The sequence below is a fragment of the Lagopus muta genome, chromosome 1, assembly GCF_023343835.1.
Source record: "Lagopus muta isolate bLagMut1 chromosome 1, bLagMut1 primary, whole genome shotgun sequence".
Classification (NCBI taxonomy): Eukaryota; Metazoa; Chordata; class Aves; order Galliformes; family Phasianidae; genus Lagopus; species Lagopus muta.
Window position 1 is genome coordinate 67,060,970 of NC_064433.1, and position 14,967 is coordinate 67,075,936.

General features: G+C 38.5%; 1 protein-coding gene across 4 annotated transcripts in view; it reads right to left on the reverse strand.

Moving 5' to 3' along the window:
• Positions 1-14,967, reverse strand: part of ITPR2 (inositol 1,4,5-trisphosphate receptor type 2) — a 270,236-nt gene that overhangs the window by 116,324 nt on the left and 138,945 nt on the right. For all 4 annotated transcript variants that reach the window (XM_048933484.1, XM_048933481.1, XM_048933480.1 and 1 more), the window contains 3 exons: positions 6,779-6,969; positions 5,346-5,488; positions 3,221-3,329 (listed from right to left, as the gene is read on the reverse strand). In XM_048933484.1, coding sequence (XP_048789441.1) covers positions 3,221-3,329; positions 5,346-5,488; positions 6,779-6,969 — 443 coding nt within the window. The remainder of the gene's footprint in view (positions 1-3,220; positions 3,330-5,345; positions 5,489-6,778; positions 6,970-14,967) is intronic.

Consider the following 14,967-nt stretch of genomic DNA (forward strand, 5'->3'; position numbering starts at 1 on the left):
CAGTCCTTTCACTGTTCCTCTTCTTAAACAGTCAATATAAAGTGTGCTTTTATCTATACCACATTAATTGTCTGGGCACTGCTTCACCCAAGTGCTTTAATGCTATTCTGAAAGATATTTCTGTAAGAGGGGGGCTGTAGATCAAGTTTCATTCCAGTTAGTTACCTAATCAATACAAATAGGACTAGGACATAACACAGAACTCCAGGGAGACTGTGATAATCACCTGCAATTACTTATGAAAGCCAATCAATGACCAGGAGGTTTTATGTGTCATTTATATACCTTAAATCAAACTTCTGAAATTAAACTTTGATTCCTAACACAATTAGATGTTGCAGCACTTAGCAAAACAATGCACAAGCAAGCACTGCCTCAAAGGCAAACTGCAATTGCAACTGAGGATGAAGCAAGAGAGCATGAGCAGCACAGACCATGCAACAAGAGGAGGCTGAACAACAGAGCTGACTCTAGGCAATGGATAAGGGACAGATTGGAAATAGCCATGAAAACAATGAAATATGCTCCTAAAGCTACCTTTTCCTCTTGCTGCTTCATCAACACGGACTACTTTACAGCAGTCAAATGAAAGAAAAGACAACAGAATGCCCAGGTCCCATACCTGGATCTTAACTATGGGAAGAAAGAGAGAGGATGATATTTCTTTTTTTTCTGATTTCTTACTGTAATTAAGTCTGCAGAAAGTGGAAGTTTACCATTGCTGTCAAATGTATCACAAAAAATATGTTCTGATGAATGATGAAGAAACTGAGGCTTTTTGTCAGAATGTCATGTGTCACTCTGTAGCTCTGCACTCATGTTGTGTTCAGGCACAGCATACCAATACCCCATAATATTAGCGAGAGATAGAATTAAGGGAATATCAGATATAGAATATCCCAACTTGGAAGGGACCCATAAGGTCCATCAAGTCCAACTCCTGGCTCCACACAGGACCACCCAAAAATCTGACCATATGTCTGAAAGTATTGTCCAGATGCTTCTTGAACTCCGGATAACATTTCAGACAGTGACAAAACCATTCACTACAAGTTGGAATCGTGCATAACAGGCTATTCATTGTTCTATTTTTACTGTTCTGAAGTCTTTATTACAAACAATGACTCCTAAGAATATAAAGCCAGATATATACTTGCAAATCATACAGGCTTGTTTACTCATTTATTTGCTTGCACTGATTCATTATGTTTCTCACGTGTAAAATCTATGGGATTTAAGAGAAAGCATGAAGGAGAAATTCTGTTTCCTGAAAAGCTCTTCTACCTGACATGCCTTTGCAACTCCTGGGATGGTGGAAGTCATGAGAGGGGTCTGGGCTTACACCCCTTCATGTCCACTGCTGAGGACCAGAGGCTGGGCTGGCAGGGTGCAGAGCCCCTACAAACCAATGGAGTACGCTCCCTCTGGTGGCTTGATTTATCAGCATTCATGCAAAGGCACCAAGAGCAATTAAAACAGACACAGTTTTTGGTTTGTTTGGAATACTGTGCACTGAGGCGCTGTTTTTTTCCACCTACAATTATGTTAACTTTTTGTGGGTCAGTGTAACTATTTTGGAGAAGTTTGGCACTTTTTTTCATAACATGCAGTTACAAAAGAAAGGGAGTTTTTCCATGTGATGCAGTGGGATAATGGACGCAGAAAGTTAATAGAGTAAGTAAGAATAATAACAAAGAATAATGCTTCATGTGTGAAACTTACTAGGACATGAAAAAAACTCAGAACTGTCTGCTCTGGCCTAACCACATTCTTCTTTTAGCTAGATTCTTTACAGGAGGGGAAGAGGAAATATATTTGCTCTGCTTGCACTGGTTTGGTTGTGTCAGTACACAGAAAGGCTTATGTTTTGCTATTGCTTCTTTTGTCTTCATTTCACTGTACTGCACTGAGAGTTTTTTAATCCTGTTGGCAGGTTGCTTAGAAGCTTGGGCAACATGCTCCCATATCCATATGTTAAAATCAAAATAAAGAGTATACCATCAAAACAAAGACACTGTGAATATTCCCCATTTGTAATATATGTCTCATCATAAAAGAGAAGAGTTTCTGCCTTATCACATTGTTTGACAGTACCAAAACACTTAACTGTAAAAATAAAGTCTCATACATTCAGAAATAGGCATGCATATCTGAGTCACCAAAACACTTCTTATGGCTAGATTAGGAGTAAGATAAGGATAGATTAGGAGTAAGATCTCATAGCTCATATCTGAATGGTGGATAAGTCTGCCAGGTACAATAACATGAATGAGCACTGTTACTTTGATATGTGAGGATATTTGGGTGTAAAAGCCTGAAACAGTGAAATGGTGTGACTTTTCTCAAAGTAAAGTGAAACCCATGAACACACTTGACTAAACATGTCAGCTGTGATCAAATGAAAATAATGGCAGTGAAAGATTAGATAATAGCTGTATGATTCATCTTCATGAGTGAATAATACTGAAAGAGTTTGGGCAATACTCAGAAATATGGATAAGGAAACACAAAAGGTACACGAAAAGCTTATAACCTTTAGGAAGGGAAAGCTGAGATACAAGTTGAAATCTAGTTACCAACACCCAAAGCTGCAAGCAAAATAAAATGGATATTTGAAAAAGTTGTTTTTGCTGTTTTGAGAAAAAACTGGGCAATAAGGGGAAGGAAAGACAGAACAAATGTTAATGGGTTCAAGAAAAATTAAAACATTCTACAGACTGTGTCATTTCTCCACAGAACAGGCAACTCTGCTTAAACATTATGTATTCCTGTCACTTATATAAGCATTAGAATGTTTATGGAGCACAAAAGTCTGGCACCACAGGCAGCGGAGAAAACTGTACAATTGCAATTAAGAAACCCAGTGCTTCTAATTGATTATCTGCTAGATAAAGTCAGGTGTCAGACCAAAGGATTAGTTTCTAGAAACACATACTTCCAATACATAATAATTACATGTAGCAACACTAGCTGCAGCAAATTTATTTAGTGTTTCTTGCTTTGACTTTGAAAGTCCCTGACACAGAACTATCAATGTAAGGCAAGTAGTTTCCTTTGTTTAAATCTTACTTTCTGTCATGCTGCACTGTTTCTGAAAAACCAAATCATCTTCAAAATGCATGAGAAATTGAAATCATGACATATTCTGTTACTGCTCTAGAGCCCACATTTTAATACCATTCTATTAGTCCTATATTTAAAAATAAAATGGTAGCAGTACCTCTTCCGCAAAGTTAGTTTTCTTGTCAAGCATTTCTCGTAATGTCTGAAGAATTTTAATGCAGAGCTTTTCTTCTTTCTCCATCAGCTTCTTTGTGTGATTAATCAACCTTAAAGTAAAATATTAAACCTTAAAGAGCATTGCACGTTGTTACTACGCCATGCTAAAATTTCTTCATGCAAAAATTACTCATCATTATATTTTTCCTTAAGCAAAGGAAATAAAAGTAGACAAAAGAAATCATAATTAAAAAGGCAATGGGGCTTCCAAGGTATTGTGAGTTTCTTATTACAATTTGTGATCCTTCTTGCCCATACAGAAAGCAGAATTCTACACCCACTTTTTTCTGAATGCTTCCAGATTAAGATCCAAACTTGCTCCTTTTTTCTTTATTTGAAGGTAACTATGTATTTTCATTAACTTTTATTTAAAGCTAACCAGAATTCATTGTGCTTCTTACAAACTTTAAAAGCTACAACCTTTGTACACTTTCCAATCTCAATGATGGTTGTAATAAATAATTATATAACGAGCAAATTTACTTTATAACGAGTCAACTGGATCCAAAAGATCCCCAAAGCATTCCTAAAAACTTCACATGGAAACACTCAGAAATGCAGTTCTTTGGCTGAAGCACAGCCACTGTTTACATTCACACAACTTCATGAGATTGTCTCAAGTCAGAAAACAAGGTACATGTTTGCCTCCAGCTAAAACTGTGCCAAGAGTTTGGGTTTTAGTATCCTTAAGCCAATGCCAGAAGAAGCCTTTTTATGTCTGTACAGAGCAAGTCCTAGCATAGCTGCTGTGAAAACAGAAGAAAGGAGGAAATCGGAAGGCCTTGGACAGGTTTCCTTTCTTCAATACCAGTGTTGGCTAATAGTTAATAGAACAGTGTTTGAATTAAAGCATATGATGAACACACAGCAAAGGTGCTGTGGCCACCAATTTACATAGACATTACTGGTCATAAAGCTCAAGCAGGCACCCAAAATAGGCTTGAGAGGGATGAAACAGCATCATCTAAATCTGTTCTGTAACACAATGAAACTGATTGTATTTAGAGCATTGCTAACTTTGTGTGCTAAAGCCATCTTGGACTCAATAAAAACACTATGTAGGACGTTCCCATTGTTATGTTAACCAAATTCATTAATTGTAAGTCTAAAAATACACAGATCTCAGGTCTGCAGTACTAACAATATTTTTTGAAGTTACATATTTATATCAGGGTTCTTACATTGCTCTGCAAAACATTCCTTGCTGTGCAAGTTAATTAAATCCAACAGAAACCTGCTTATTGCATTATACGCACCACACTCAGCAGACCTCAACTTGGTTTGATACTGACTTTGAACAGGAGTTTGAGCAGAGGGAATGAGATGGAACAAGCTCCAAATCTAACTTCAGTTTTCCAAACATATGAAGTATATTGTTACAGTGCTATCACTGCAGAATATGCAAAAAGCCAAGGAACCATGAGAGCTTCCAAATGTGTCAATTTCCCCCACATTAAGTCAGTTGAAATTAGAGTTTCTCAAGGGCAGTGAGGGCAACTCACTTGAGGATTAATAAAAAGTATTGAACAACTCCATTCCAACGCACAAATTGCAAATAAAAGATCTAGTAATTCAGGATCAGGTGGGGTGCCAGTGAAATGTATCTTAAAAAGAGCCACTGCAGTTTAAAATAAAAAGGAAACGGTTTATTTGCTTTATTAAAAAAATAAATAAAATAGCCCTGAGCACCCTTTTCCATTATGAAATCCTGAACATTCTACCACAGAAAGTCTAAGTTTCTGCTGTCAGCTTGGAGAAACTTAATAGCAAAAGTAGCCCATTAAGAAAACAGAAGTAGGCTGTTCCTGTCAGAATTTTAACAAGCTTCCAACATTCAATTTCTAGGCAGACAAGGCAAGCAATGTTCTCTCTACTCCTCTCCAGACTTCTAGATCTCTGAAAAATATAAAACATGCAGCAAAAGACCTCAATTTAAGATTTCAATACGAACTCAGACTCCTACATGCTTAAGTCACTATTGAAAATTAGAGGGGTCTCTATTGAAAAGTTTAACTTCCAGTTATCTTTTCCAAAGAAGCAAATAGGCCTCTCCTTACACCACTTACTTGGACATGAAAGCACCACATCTTATTCTGGCATCGCTCCCTTCAGGAAAAAGCAGCTCTGGACTATGCAGCACATCAACCAGCACTGAGAATTCAGCCTGCATCATGGGAGTGAACTGCTGCTCCAAGGAGGACACTACATCCTAGGAAATAAAGATGAGTATGATTTACAACTGAAGTCAGCCAAGAAAACTAGAAGAAGGTTGCTGTGGAGCTGCACAGTACTGCACTTCTTAACCCATACTACAGTAAAGCAACCTCCTTCTCCCCGGTTGCTCCTCAAGCTGGATGAGGAGAGGAAGGTGCCCATTACTATCCATCTTGCTGTCTTCTTTTATATTTCTCCCCTGCAATAATGCCTCTAAAACACTTAGGAACATTCAGAATGAGAGGAGGGCCACAAAGATGATCAGAGGGCTAAAGCACCTCCCCCTGAGGAACAGGCTGAGAGAGCTGGGGCTGTTCAGTCTGGAAGAGAGGAGGCTCCTTATAGCAGCCTCACAGTACCTAAAGGGGACCTACAGGAAAGCTGGGGAGGGACTTTTTGTAAGGGATATAAAGGCATATATATAAGGAATATGTTTTTATAGTGACAGGATGAGGAGAAATGGCTTTAAACTGGAAGAGGGTAGATTTAGACTAGATATGAGGAAGAAATTCATTACTGTGAGGGTGGTGAGACACTGGAACAGGTCGCCCAGTGAGGTTATGGATGCCCCCTCCCTGAAAGCTTGAAGGCCAGGCTGGATGGGGCTTTGAGCAACCTGGTCTACAGGGAGGTGTCCCTGCCTATAGCAGGGGGTTGGAACTAGGTGATACTAAACGTTCCTTTCAACTCAAACCACTCTATGATTCTATGATGTTTCTATGATGATGTGCTGGAAATGCACTGCATTCTGTATACATGATGTTAGCCTATCACCTAAAATGTTGTTTCCTGAGTATGTAGGGCACCTCTACTTATTCAAGTCCTGCTGATTTTTATAAACACCTGATGTCATTTAACCACTACCTTCACAAGATGATTTCCATGTTTTAAGTAACCTCTAGTGAAAGAAGCCTGACATAATGGTTCCTATAAACCAGAGGACCTCCCTCCATACCCCAAAAAGAACACACGACTGTGACAGGGCAGAAAGGAGATCCTTCTCTGTGGATCACTTTAGGGTACAAAAACAAAGCTCCAACCCCTCTCTACTGACTTCTGTATGAGCTGAATTCAGATCACAGATCAAAAGTCTCTCAGTGTTGACTTTACTCTGAACAGGCACCAAACAGGAGCCGAGCCCTCTGCTTCCACCACCAATAAGTTCAAGGTTCACTGTATTCCAGCACTAAAATGGCAATGAGTCTCTCTGTGGAGTTTTCCACTGCTAACACATCACAGATAAATACACAGCTACTACCAGCCCAAGTCATTTGCTATTTTGTACCTGTAGTTTTTCTATTATGTTCCTGTAATCCCAGGCAGGCCCACCAAGAGCTTCTTTAAAACGTGGTCCGCTGCGGGCTGACATTCTCCACCCCATGGCTGCCCTCTGCACCATGTTAGAGTGACTCTTCATGAACAAGGTGTTCACCTGGCTGTCCAAATCCACTGGAATTGCAATCCCACGGTTCTTAGCTTTAAGAGAAAGAAAGAACACATCTAAAGTGAAAAAAACTTCACAGTTTTCTGCAAACCATGGCATGCAAAATCCTGACACTCTAGAAGCTGAGGGGAGGGACTGAGAGTGGGATTTCACTTTGGTAAGTTTTAAAAATAAGGATCAAAACCTAAGCTGGTAGAAATCAGCTGTTACCTAGTTAAAGACAGAGAGCTGAACCACTTAAAATGAGCTGCAAATGGTTTCCAGTATACAGTTTCACAGGCACAGACACTTATTTTTAAAAGACAGATTATTTTTGTTACCAACTCATTAAAAAAAAATCAGATCCAGAGATACTAACAAGAGTAACAAAAAGAACATGCAGCACAGCTATTTTTTCTGTATTCAGGAGTAAATTCAAAAGTTCTTCATTCTAGCAGACATATGCACAACTTGCTAATTTATCCCATGTGCTGTTTGTTGCTTTCCTGACTATTTTTTCTCATAAAGATCTTGAGAAACCAAGTGTATACAAATTAAATTTGAAAGACTTCTTTTCTCTTCCTACAATTTCCTATACAGCTAGAGTTGTTAAGTCATGAGATTCCTGGACACTACTGCAATACAACTGATAAGCAGATACAATTGGCAAATACAGATCAATAATTCGACTTCTTTCATTTTTTTCTTAGGCTTTGGTGTAAGGTGGGAAGTGATAAAAGAGAGAATAACAGAGAAAAAAAAACAACCTGGGGGAAGACTTGCTCCAATTTTTACAGAACATCCACTGTTGAACTCCCACTGCATACAGAGCTGTCATTTGAAAAGGAAGTCCAAAAGACAATGCTAGAAGGTAGCTGCCCTTTCCTTTCTGAATATGTTTGTGTTAACTGTATCTCTCTATTTCACCTGAGATCAGAGTGACATTCTTCTAAGGCTCTGCATGAGTTGTCTGAAATTCGACAAACAAACAAGCGATTGATGCAGCAATACTTCTATTTGAAAGATTAGGTCACATTTAAATGATTAGGCTTTATATTCCATGTCGTTTCATTTAATTTCCAGGGCACAGTTTATGCTTAGTAAAAACTGAGAAATAGTCCTATATGTGGTTCTCTACCATAAACTGGCAATAACTAATTTATTTTTTTTAAAAGCACTGGCCCACATTAAAGTTCTGCACATGTCATTTCTCTGAGGCATTTCCCTCCTTCTGCACTGACATGCATGCTTTGCACCGAAGAGGAAGGCATCAAAAATATCACACCTCTCCCTCCTATTTCCTAAAAAAAATATACAGCTTCAGGTCCTGAACTTGTGATGTCAATAGATGACCTTCTTTCCTAAACAGACTGCGCATCTAACCCAACAGGAGTACTTGCAAGCACAAAGTCATGCATACAGCTCTGATGAATGAAGGCTCATGTCTTGCCAAGCACAGTGACTCATGAATCCCAGGCAGAAATTTTCTATTCCTCTAAACACTATAGTGTAATGACAGGATTTATAATAAACCTAAAAGTGTCTGTGATACCTCAACCCTCAGCTTTAGAGACTACAGCAAGTGTGCTGTCATGTGCATCCTCATTCCCTCAGAACCTCTCACCAGCACACCCTACTCTCTTTGCCTTGGCTCCCGCAAGGGTGTATCCTGTGGCAGGACCAGGGCCTCCACCCGCTGATCAGGATCAACTGCAAAATCCCAGGCCATTTAGATGGGATGTCAGAGAACTCGAATGCTTTATTTCTAGCTGGTACTTTCTTTTAAATAGTCCGCAGTAGGAAATTAAAGACATTTTTGCTTAGGTCAAGATAGGAAGACATTTCCCAATAACCACATACAAATCATCATCACCAGAAGTATGGCAGTTTCAACACTGGCAGTTGACTTTTCATTCCCACTCTCCATTTGTTTTGAAGGCAAGGTGCTCAATTACCATGAGGAAAATGCTACGTATGGCTGGTCATTATTTCTAATGACTATTTTTCTATGTTACTTGCCCAGGTTATTTTTCAAAACACATTTGTCCTGTTGCCACTTACGTTTTTAAAGGAGTCCATTAAAGTTCTGCCAGTGTGGTTAGGATGCTGTTGCCTATTAATCCAATTTATTGTTTCCTAATGTCAATCACTAGAATGTTATCGGACAACGCATACTTCTCAATTATTAAGTGATATGTGTGCAGAATTCTGATACACCCAGGAATAAATTTAGCAATGGGGAGCACGCTGTTCAGAGGAAAACCCAGATTTCTGCAGTCCTACAGATGCCATTTGAAGTTAACAGCTTCCATCAATGTCTGAGCTGCAGTCAAGTACTACGACTGTTCAAAGCGTTGCAGCTAATTAAAACTATCACAAAGAAAACCAGAGAGAGAAAAAAAATATTCCTTTGTTTCGAGCAGTTTTTATATGTATAATTCCATTTGTAATTAAGATCTGTATTAGTTGTCAAAGGGCACCGTTGAAGTCTAAGCTGTAAACAAAGCCTTTGTCTTCTTATTTCTTTGCAGCTTGTAGAAAGTTTATCTTTCATTTGTTTCACATTTCATTATTTAAAACAACATGAAACATATTTTTACATTTTGGAAAGCTGATGAACAAATGTGAGCATAAATATTTATTTTTAATTTAGGTGTTGTTCAAAACGTGTCAATCTCCCTGAAAGCATGAACATAAAATATTTAAAGGCATGTTTATTTTTGTTCCACTTAGAAATACTTTTGGACAGCACTCAAACTTGCAAAGTAGGGTTAGAGCTGGTAGAAGAAGGAATGAGGAGGGGTTAAAATTCTGTTCCTCATTTGAATAGTGAACTGAGGAAAAAAGCATACTCACCACATGCAAACTGGTACCATCGGTACCTAGCAGGATACTTACCACAATGGACTAACACATATCTTCAGCTGGGGCAAAAATCTGCCTTGCAGTGGAGGTCACAGTGCCTGCTTACACATTGTGTCAGTCCCAGCTAGGGCACTCTACATAGGGCTAGTCACACTCTAAATATACTATGCTGTTTTGCCAATGCCAGAATAACTGTGATTTGCTGAAGGTCACTCACAAGAATAGTGGCAATAACTGCATTTGAGGCAAGACAAGTGAACAAATGGCACCAGCAGAAATGGTCAACAACAGTGTCCCAAATTCAGGTAGGCCATAGCAAAATGTTCTGCTCCACGCTAGGTGGTTGTGGGCATATTCAATATCCCATCAGATTTGCCTCTTCTTTTCTGTTTCAACTATGAAAAAGTGGTGTGAGATGGGGACACAAAAGAAAAGGGGAATATTAATGATGAGAATCATTAGCAGCTTAATTCAGGCCTGTCTACAGGCAAGCTGGACTCCACAGAAGTCCCAATAGCACACTCCAGCTGCTGAGAAGGGCTCAAACGGTCTGAATACATTGTATTTTGTTAAATTACCTGCATGTACATGTCTTAACAGAATCAGAGAACATGGAAGGGGAATCCTTACTGATACACTATCCTTTCATACTGCCGTCTGCCTCAGAGTAGCATCGATTTAATACTAAGGATTTCCAGGAAATGGTCTTTATCTGTAATTTTCCTTAGAAAACTATTCTTCAGAGTAATACATCTTGCTGTAAGGAAGCCTTAAATTCTCCTTGATATTCTCACCTTGTGCTTTCTAATTTAAAATTTTGCTCCGTTAGCTTTGAATGATCCAGTATTTAATACCTTATCAGTGTTTAGTGCATTTTGTGCTACATAAAGCAATCCCTAATGTAGGTTTTGGGGCACACTCACCAGGGTTTCATGGCCTTAGAATTCCTCAAGGAGGAGTGGGACATAGAATTTGGGTCACAAAACCACCATGGCTGCTCTTAGCTGTGAGTCCCTTACTCTCTTTGCATTTTACACCCCTCTTGTACTTGCAGACAGCTATCTCATGTTCTGCCACCTTCCCCAGTTGTCACTTAACAGAGAGATGCATATTTAGTTCAATTAATTTGGCTCCATAAATCAGTCCCTGCAGCTCCTTAATCATTTACTGACTGCTTAACAAATGCATTTGGATGGAGAGACACTAATGCTAGCAACAGCATGACTTTTTAAGGAAAATAAAAGCTTTGTGTAGACAAGACACAAGCCTGCCAGTCTTGCACCTTTCACTCAGATGTTTTTTTTCCAGCAGAAAATCTACATTAAAATATTTATCAGTCTGTAAAAAGATCATCATTGATTTTTTCTTGCAATTAGGGAAACACAAACAGTTAAAATAGAATAAAATATGTGTTTCTTCTGAAATGTACTCTTCTTGCTGTCAAAAAAGTAACAACAGGATAATTATCTTATTTGAACTAAAAACTGAAAGTGAAGGTCTAGCTTTTATAAAATGGAAAACTGAAATAGGAAGAGGAACAAAGTATTTTCAAGGCTGAAAAAACTGTTTAAGGAAGTTCATCAGCATGGACGTTAAAACAAGAGCAATAATTCCACAGAAGCAAGAAAACGTATCCTAGAATTTATGTCTAATGTTTCCTATGTGTGATCTGACAGGGAAATTGGAAAGGTTGTTAGAGCACATACAGGCATGGTCAAGAAGCATCACAGGAAGTTACTTTTTGTTTCTGTACAACCTTACTGGAGGAACAGAGAGTTGAAAACGGAGAATAAACATAACTAGAAAGGACTCAACTAGACCTTCTGACCATTTGTTCTCTCCTTACAGACAACTCACGTTTTTTAATCCTTTTTTAAAATGTATCAGTCTCCATATAAAACAAAGCTGCATTTATTGCCATATCTCCTCCCATTTTCTCTTGTTGATCATGAACAGCCTTCCAAAGTTAGTTCCAAACCTCTCACTCACAATCTAACTGAACTTAGGTTACTTACAGCCTCACATATTTTAAATAACACTGGTTTTGTATCAGCGCTGTCCTTTAGCTTTAATGTCTCTTCTTTGCCACTGTTGATCTTCCTAAGATAGGAAGATCAATAATAACAATAACAATACAGGTCTTTATTTTGCAAGGAAAATACGTGGAACTCTCATAAAGTCTCCTCCTGTCACATGGTTCTCCATTCCCCTGCTTATCACAGTAGTACTTCCTCTGTACTTCCTCTGCCCTCTGTCAGAGTTTTGAACTTTTGAAAAAGTATCTTACAAAATTTGCCTCCTGTTTTGAAGGATTCTTTTGCTTTTTGGTTTTCCTGCGCAAAATCCTAGAGTATGATCTGATAATGAGTAATGTGACTTGGCATGCTAATAGATTTTTTAAAAGGGCTGCCAAGAGAAATAGCCTAACAAAATATGAGTTACTATCTGCCACTGTTTACTCACCTGGAAATTCTAATTATTTCATTATTCCATTATTGGTGGTAATAGCAGTCATACAAATACTACTTAAAATATCCTTTACATGCATGCAGCATCAAAGGGAAGATGCAATTTGCAGAAAATACAAAGGATAAAGCTAACAAATACTACAACAAGAGCACAACACAACATGTAGCTCAGCACACTGAGGTCCTCCAACCTTGTAACAAAAGCACAAACTCATACTCAGGGGGGAAGGTCTAAGATTAACTTAAGAGGCAAAGGCAGCTTTTTGCAGAGGGCCTGAAAGACAGGTCAGCCATGGAAGAATGAACCTGCTCCCATACCATTTAAGATATACTCAAGATCTTTAGTAGTGAAGACAGGTGACATTCCTTGGTATTACCATATGGAAACATAGCAGATGATTTAAATGACAATCCTTCTGGCCTCAATCTTGAAAAAATTGTAAGATCTAGGATAATGAATTCACTAAAAACAAAATAAACTGTTAGTCTTCTTAGCTCCTCTATTTTCATAAGGATCGGGGACCTTTTAAACAAATTCCATTTGTAGCTTCATCTTACTGTCAAAACAGCCATTTTGATCATTCATTTTTGGACTGTATTTTCAAGCAAAAGATCAGTGCTATGTGATAACAAAAAAATGCAGAAGTGATTTATTTATAATGTATTAATTTAGTTAAAGTGATTATCTGCTTCAAAAATTCACATGAACAAGAAGTATTACTATATATATATTATTCTGTAATTATTTTAATTCATGCCAGTGTAAGCAACTGTTTACTAAGCAACAACAATTCAAGTGTATTGGTATCTTTGTGTTCCAAATCTCTTGGAGTCACAGAAGGGTCTGCTGAAAAATGCAAGCAAGCCTGTATACTTCCTGCTGAACTGGAGGCAGAAAACTGCCTAGAGACAAATATGCAAGTGAAGCTTGAAAAGCTTATGAAGTTTTTCTCTGGTAGTCAGGTGGAGTTGAAGTACCAAGGCTATAAGAAATTAGCTTCTGCAACATATCTTCTTCTTGACCTGTAAGATAATGTACACTCTTACAGTGCTTATAAGAAGACAGATCCTAAACTCCTAACACAGTACTTAGATCTACCTGCCAGCAATGTAACTAGTAAGCACTGGGCAGAATGTACATTGCTTAAACTTGCCCCGAAACGGGTCTTTAAAAGTGCATTATTATATGGATCTTTGATATCTTGGGCAATCTGTGTATGATCTCTCCTCCTGCTGAGACTCATTTCTAAATCCAGGGCTACTACCAAAAAAAAATTTAGAAAATCATGTTTGTTCTTTCAACTCTATACTACATTTATTTTCCATCAAAAGTCTTTCGTCTCTGCTGTAAATCTGTCCAGTACTCTGTCTCTCTGATATAGGCAAAATCTTTCCAGAGTGTTTTTTTTTAAACCCTGCTGTGAAACATGAAGGCCCTGACATTAAAGCTGTCAGACTCTCAAGTTAAAAAAAAAAAAAAAAGAAAGAAAGAAAAAAAGCAGAAGAGTGCTCACAGATGCCTAGCCAAAATTTCAAAATTCAAACCTAGTCCAAATACTCAGCCAGAAAAAGAAAAAAAAAAAGAAAAAAAAAAAAAAAAAAAAAAAAGAAAGGAAAGGTTGGCCTATTTGTATTATGGAAGAAAACTCTGCCTTCTCAAAAAGCCCCATTTTGTGGGGTAGACAAAGAAACTTGGTATACACAGTAATTACAAGGGCCTCGATTTTAAAAGCCTTCAGTACCCCCAACTGGGTTTTTCCAAAGCCTTCAGTGGAGCTGAACAGGCCTACTGAATTAGAAAAGCAAGCCATGTTTGGCACCATGCCTGAAAATGCTGAGTATCATATAAGGCTAAAATCTCATCTAGCTAGCAAAACTTTTATGGAAGTGTGTTTGTTAAAATACTCCATTTTCCACCTCATGTCTACCTTGCTCTTTTGGGAAATCCCCCTCAATAACTGCTTTCTACTCCCTTTTGGTACTGACAGAATAAGAAGCCAAATAAAAAAATTGTGGTAATTTGCTAATATGATACAATTGTACAGTGTTCACTATTGGTACCAGTAACAAATCCTTAAGCCATTATAATATGGACAAGGAAATCAACAAACTGCATGCTAAAGTGTGCTTTCAGGGGCCAGCTCCATTGCTGCCAGACCCACGGCACACCAATGTCACTCACAGGCTCCCAGTCCTACTGCTGCTGCTGGTAGCATGGAAGTCACAGAGGAGGACATAGAGTGAGGCCCTTCAGTGGTAGCTCAGCTCTACTTCCACATCTGAGAATGCTCAAGACATGGGCAGGATCCCATGAGCACGAAGCCAGAGAAGCAAGAAGGCTGGACAGCACAAAGGCATACTTTAAAAAATGAACAAACAAACAAGCAAACCAACCAACCAACCAACCAACCCACACCATAGACCACTGCCATCAAGGTGATGCACATTTTTTCCCCATCTGGCTGTTATGGGTACAAATTCAGGTTGGCTGTTTCAGCACTAGGCTCAGCTGACTCTACATATCCTTTTCCCTGTGACCTCTCTGAGATAAAATTTGTTTTTAGGATTTAGTTCCACAGAAATGTAGACATGGAGCTGTCTAGAAGTATGCATAGAGCATAGTTGGTCTCAAAAACTCTCATCTGCCTTACTTTCTTCCCTCTTTCCTCAGACCCCCAGAGAAAGTAGTTTACTGATTACTCCTTCCAGAAGTGCCAG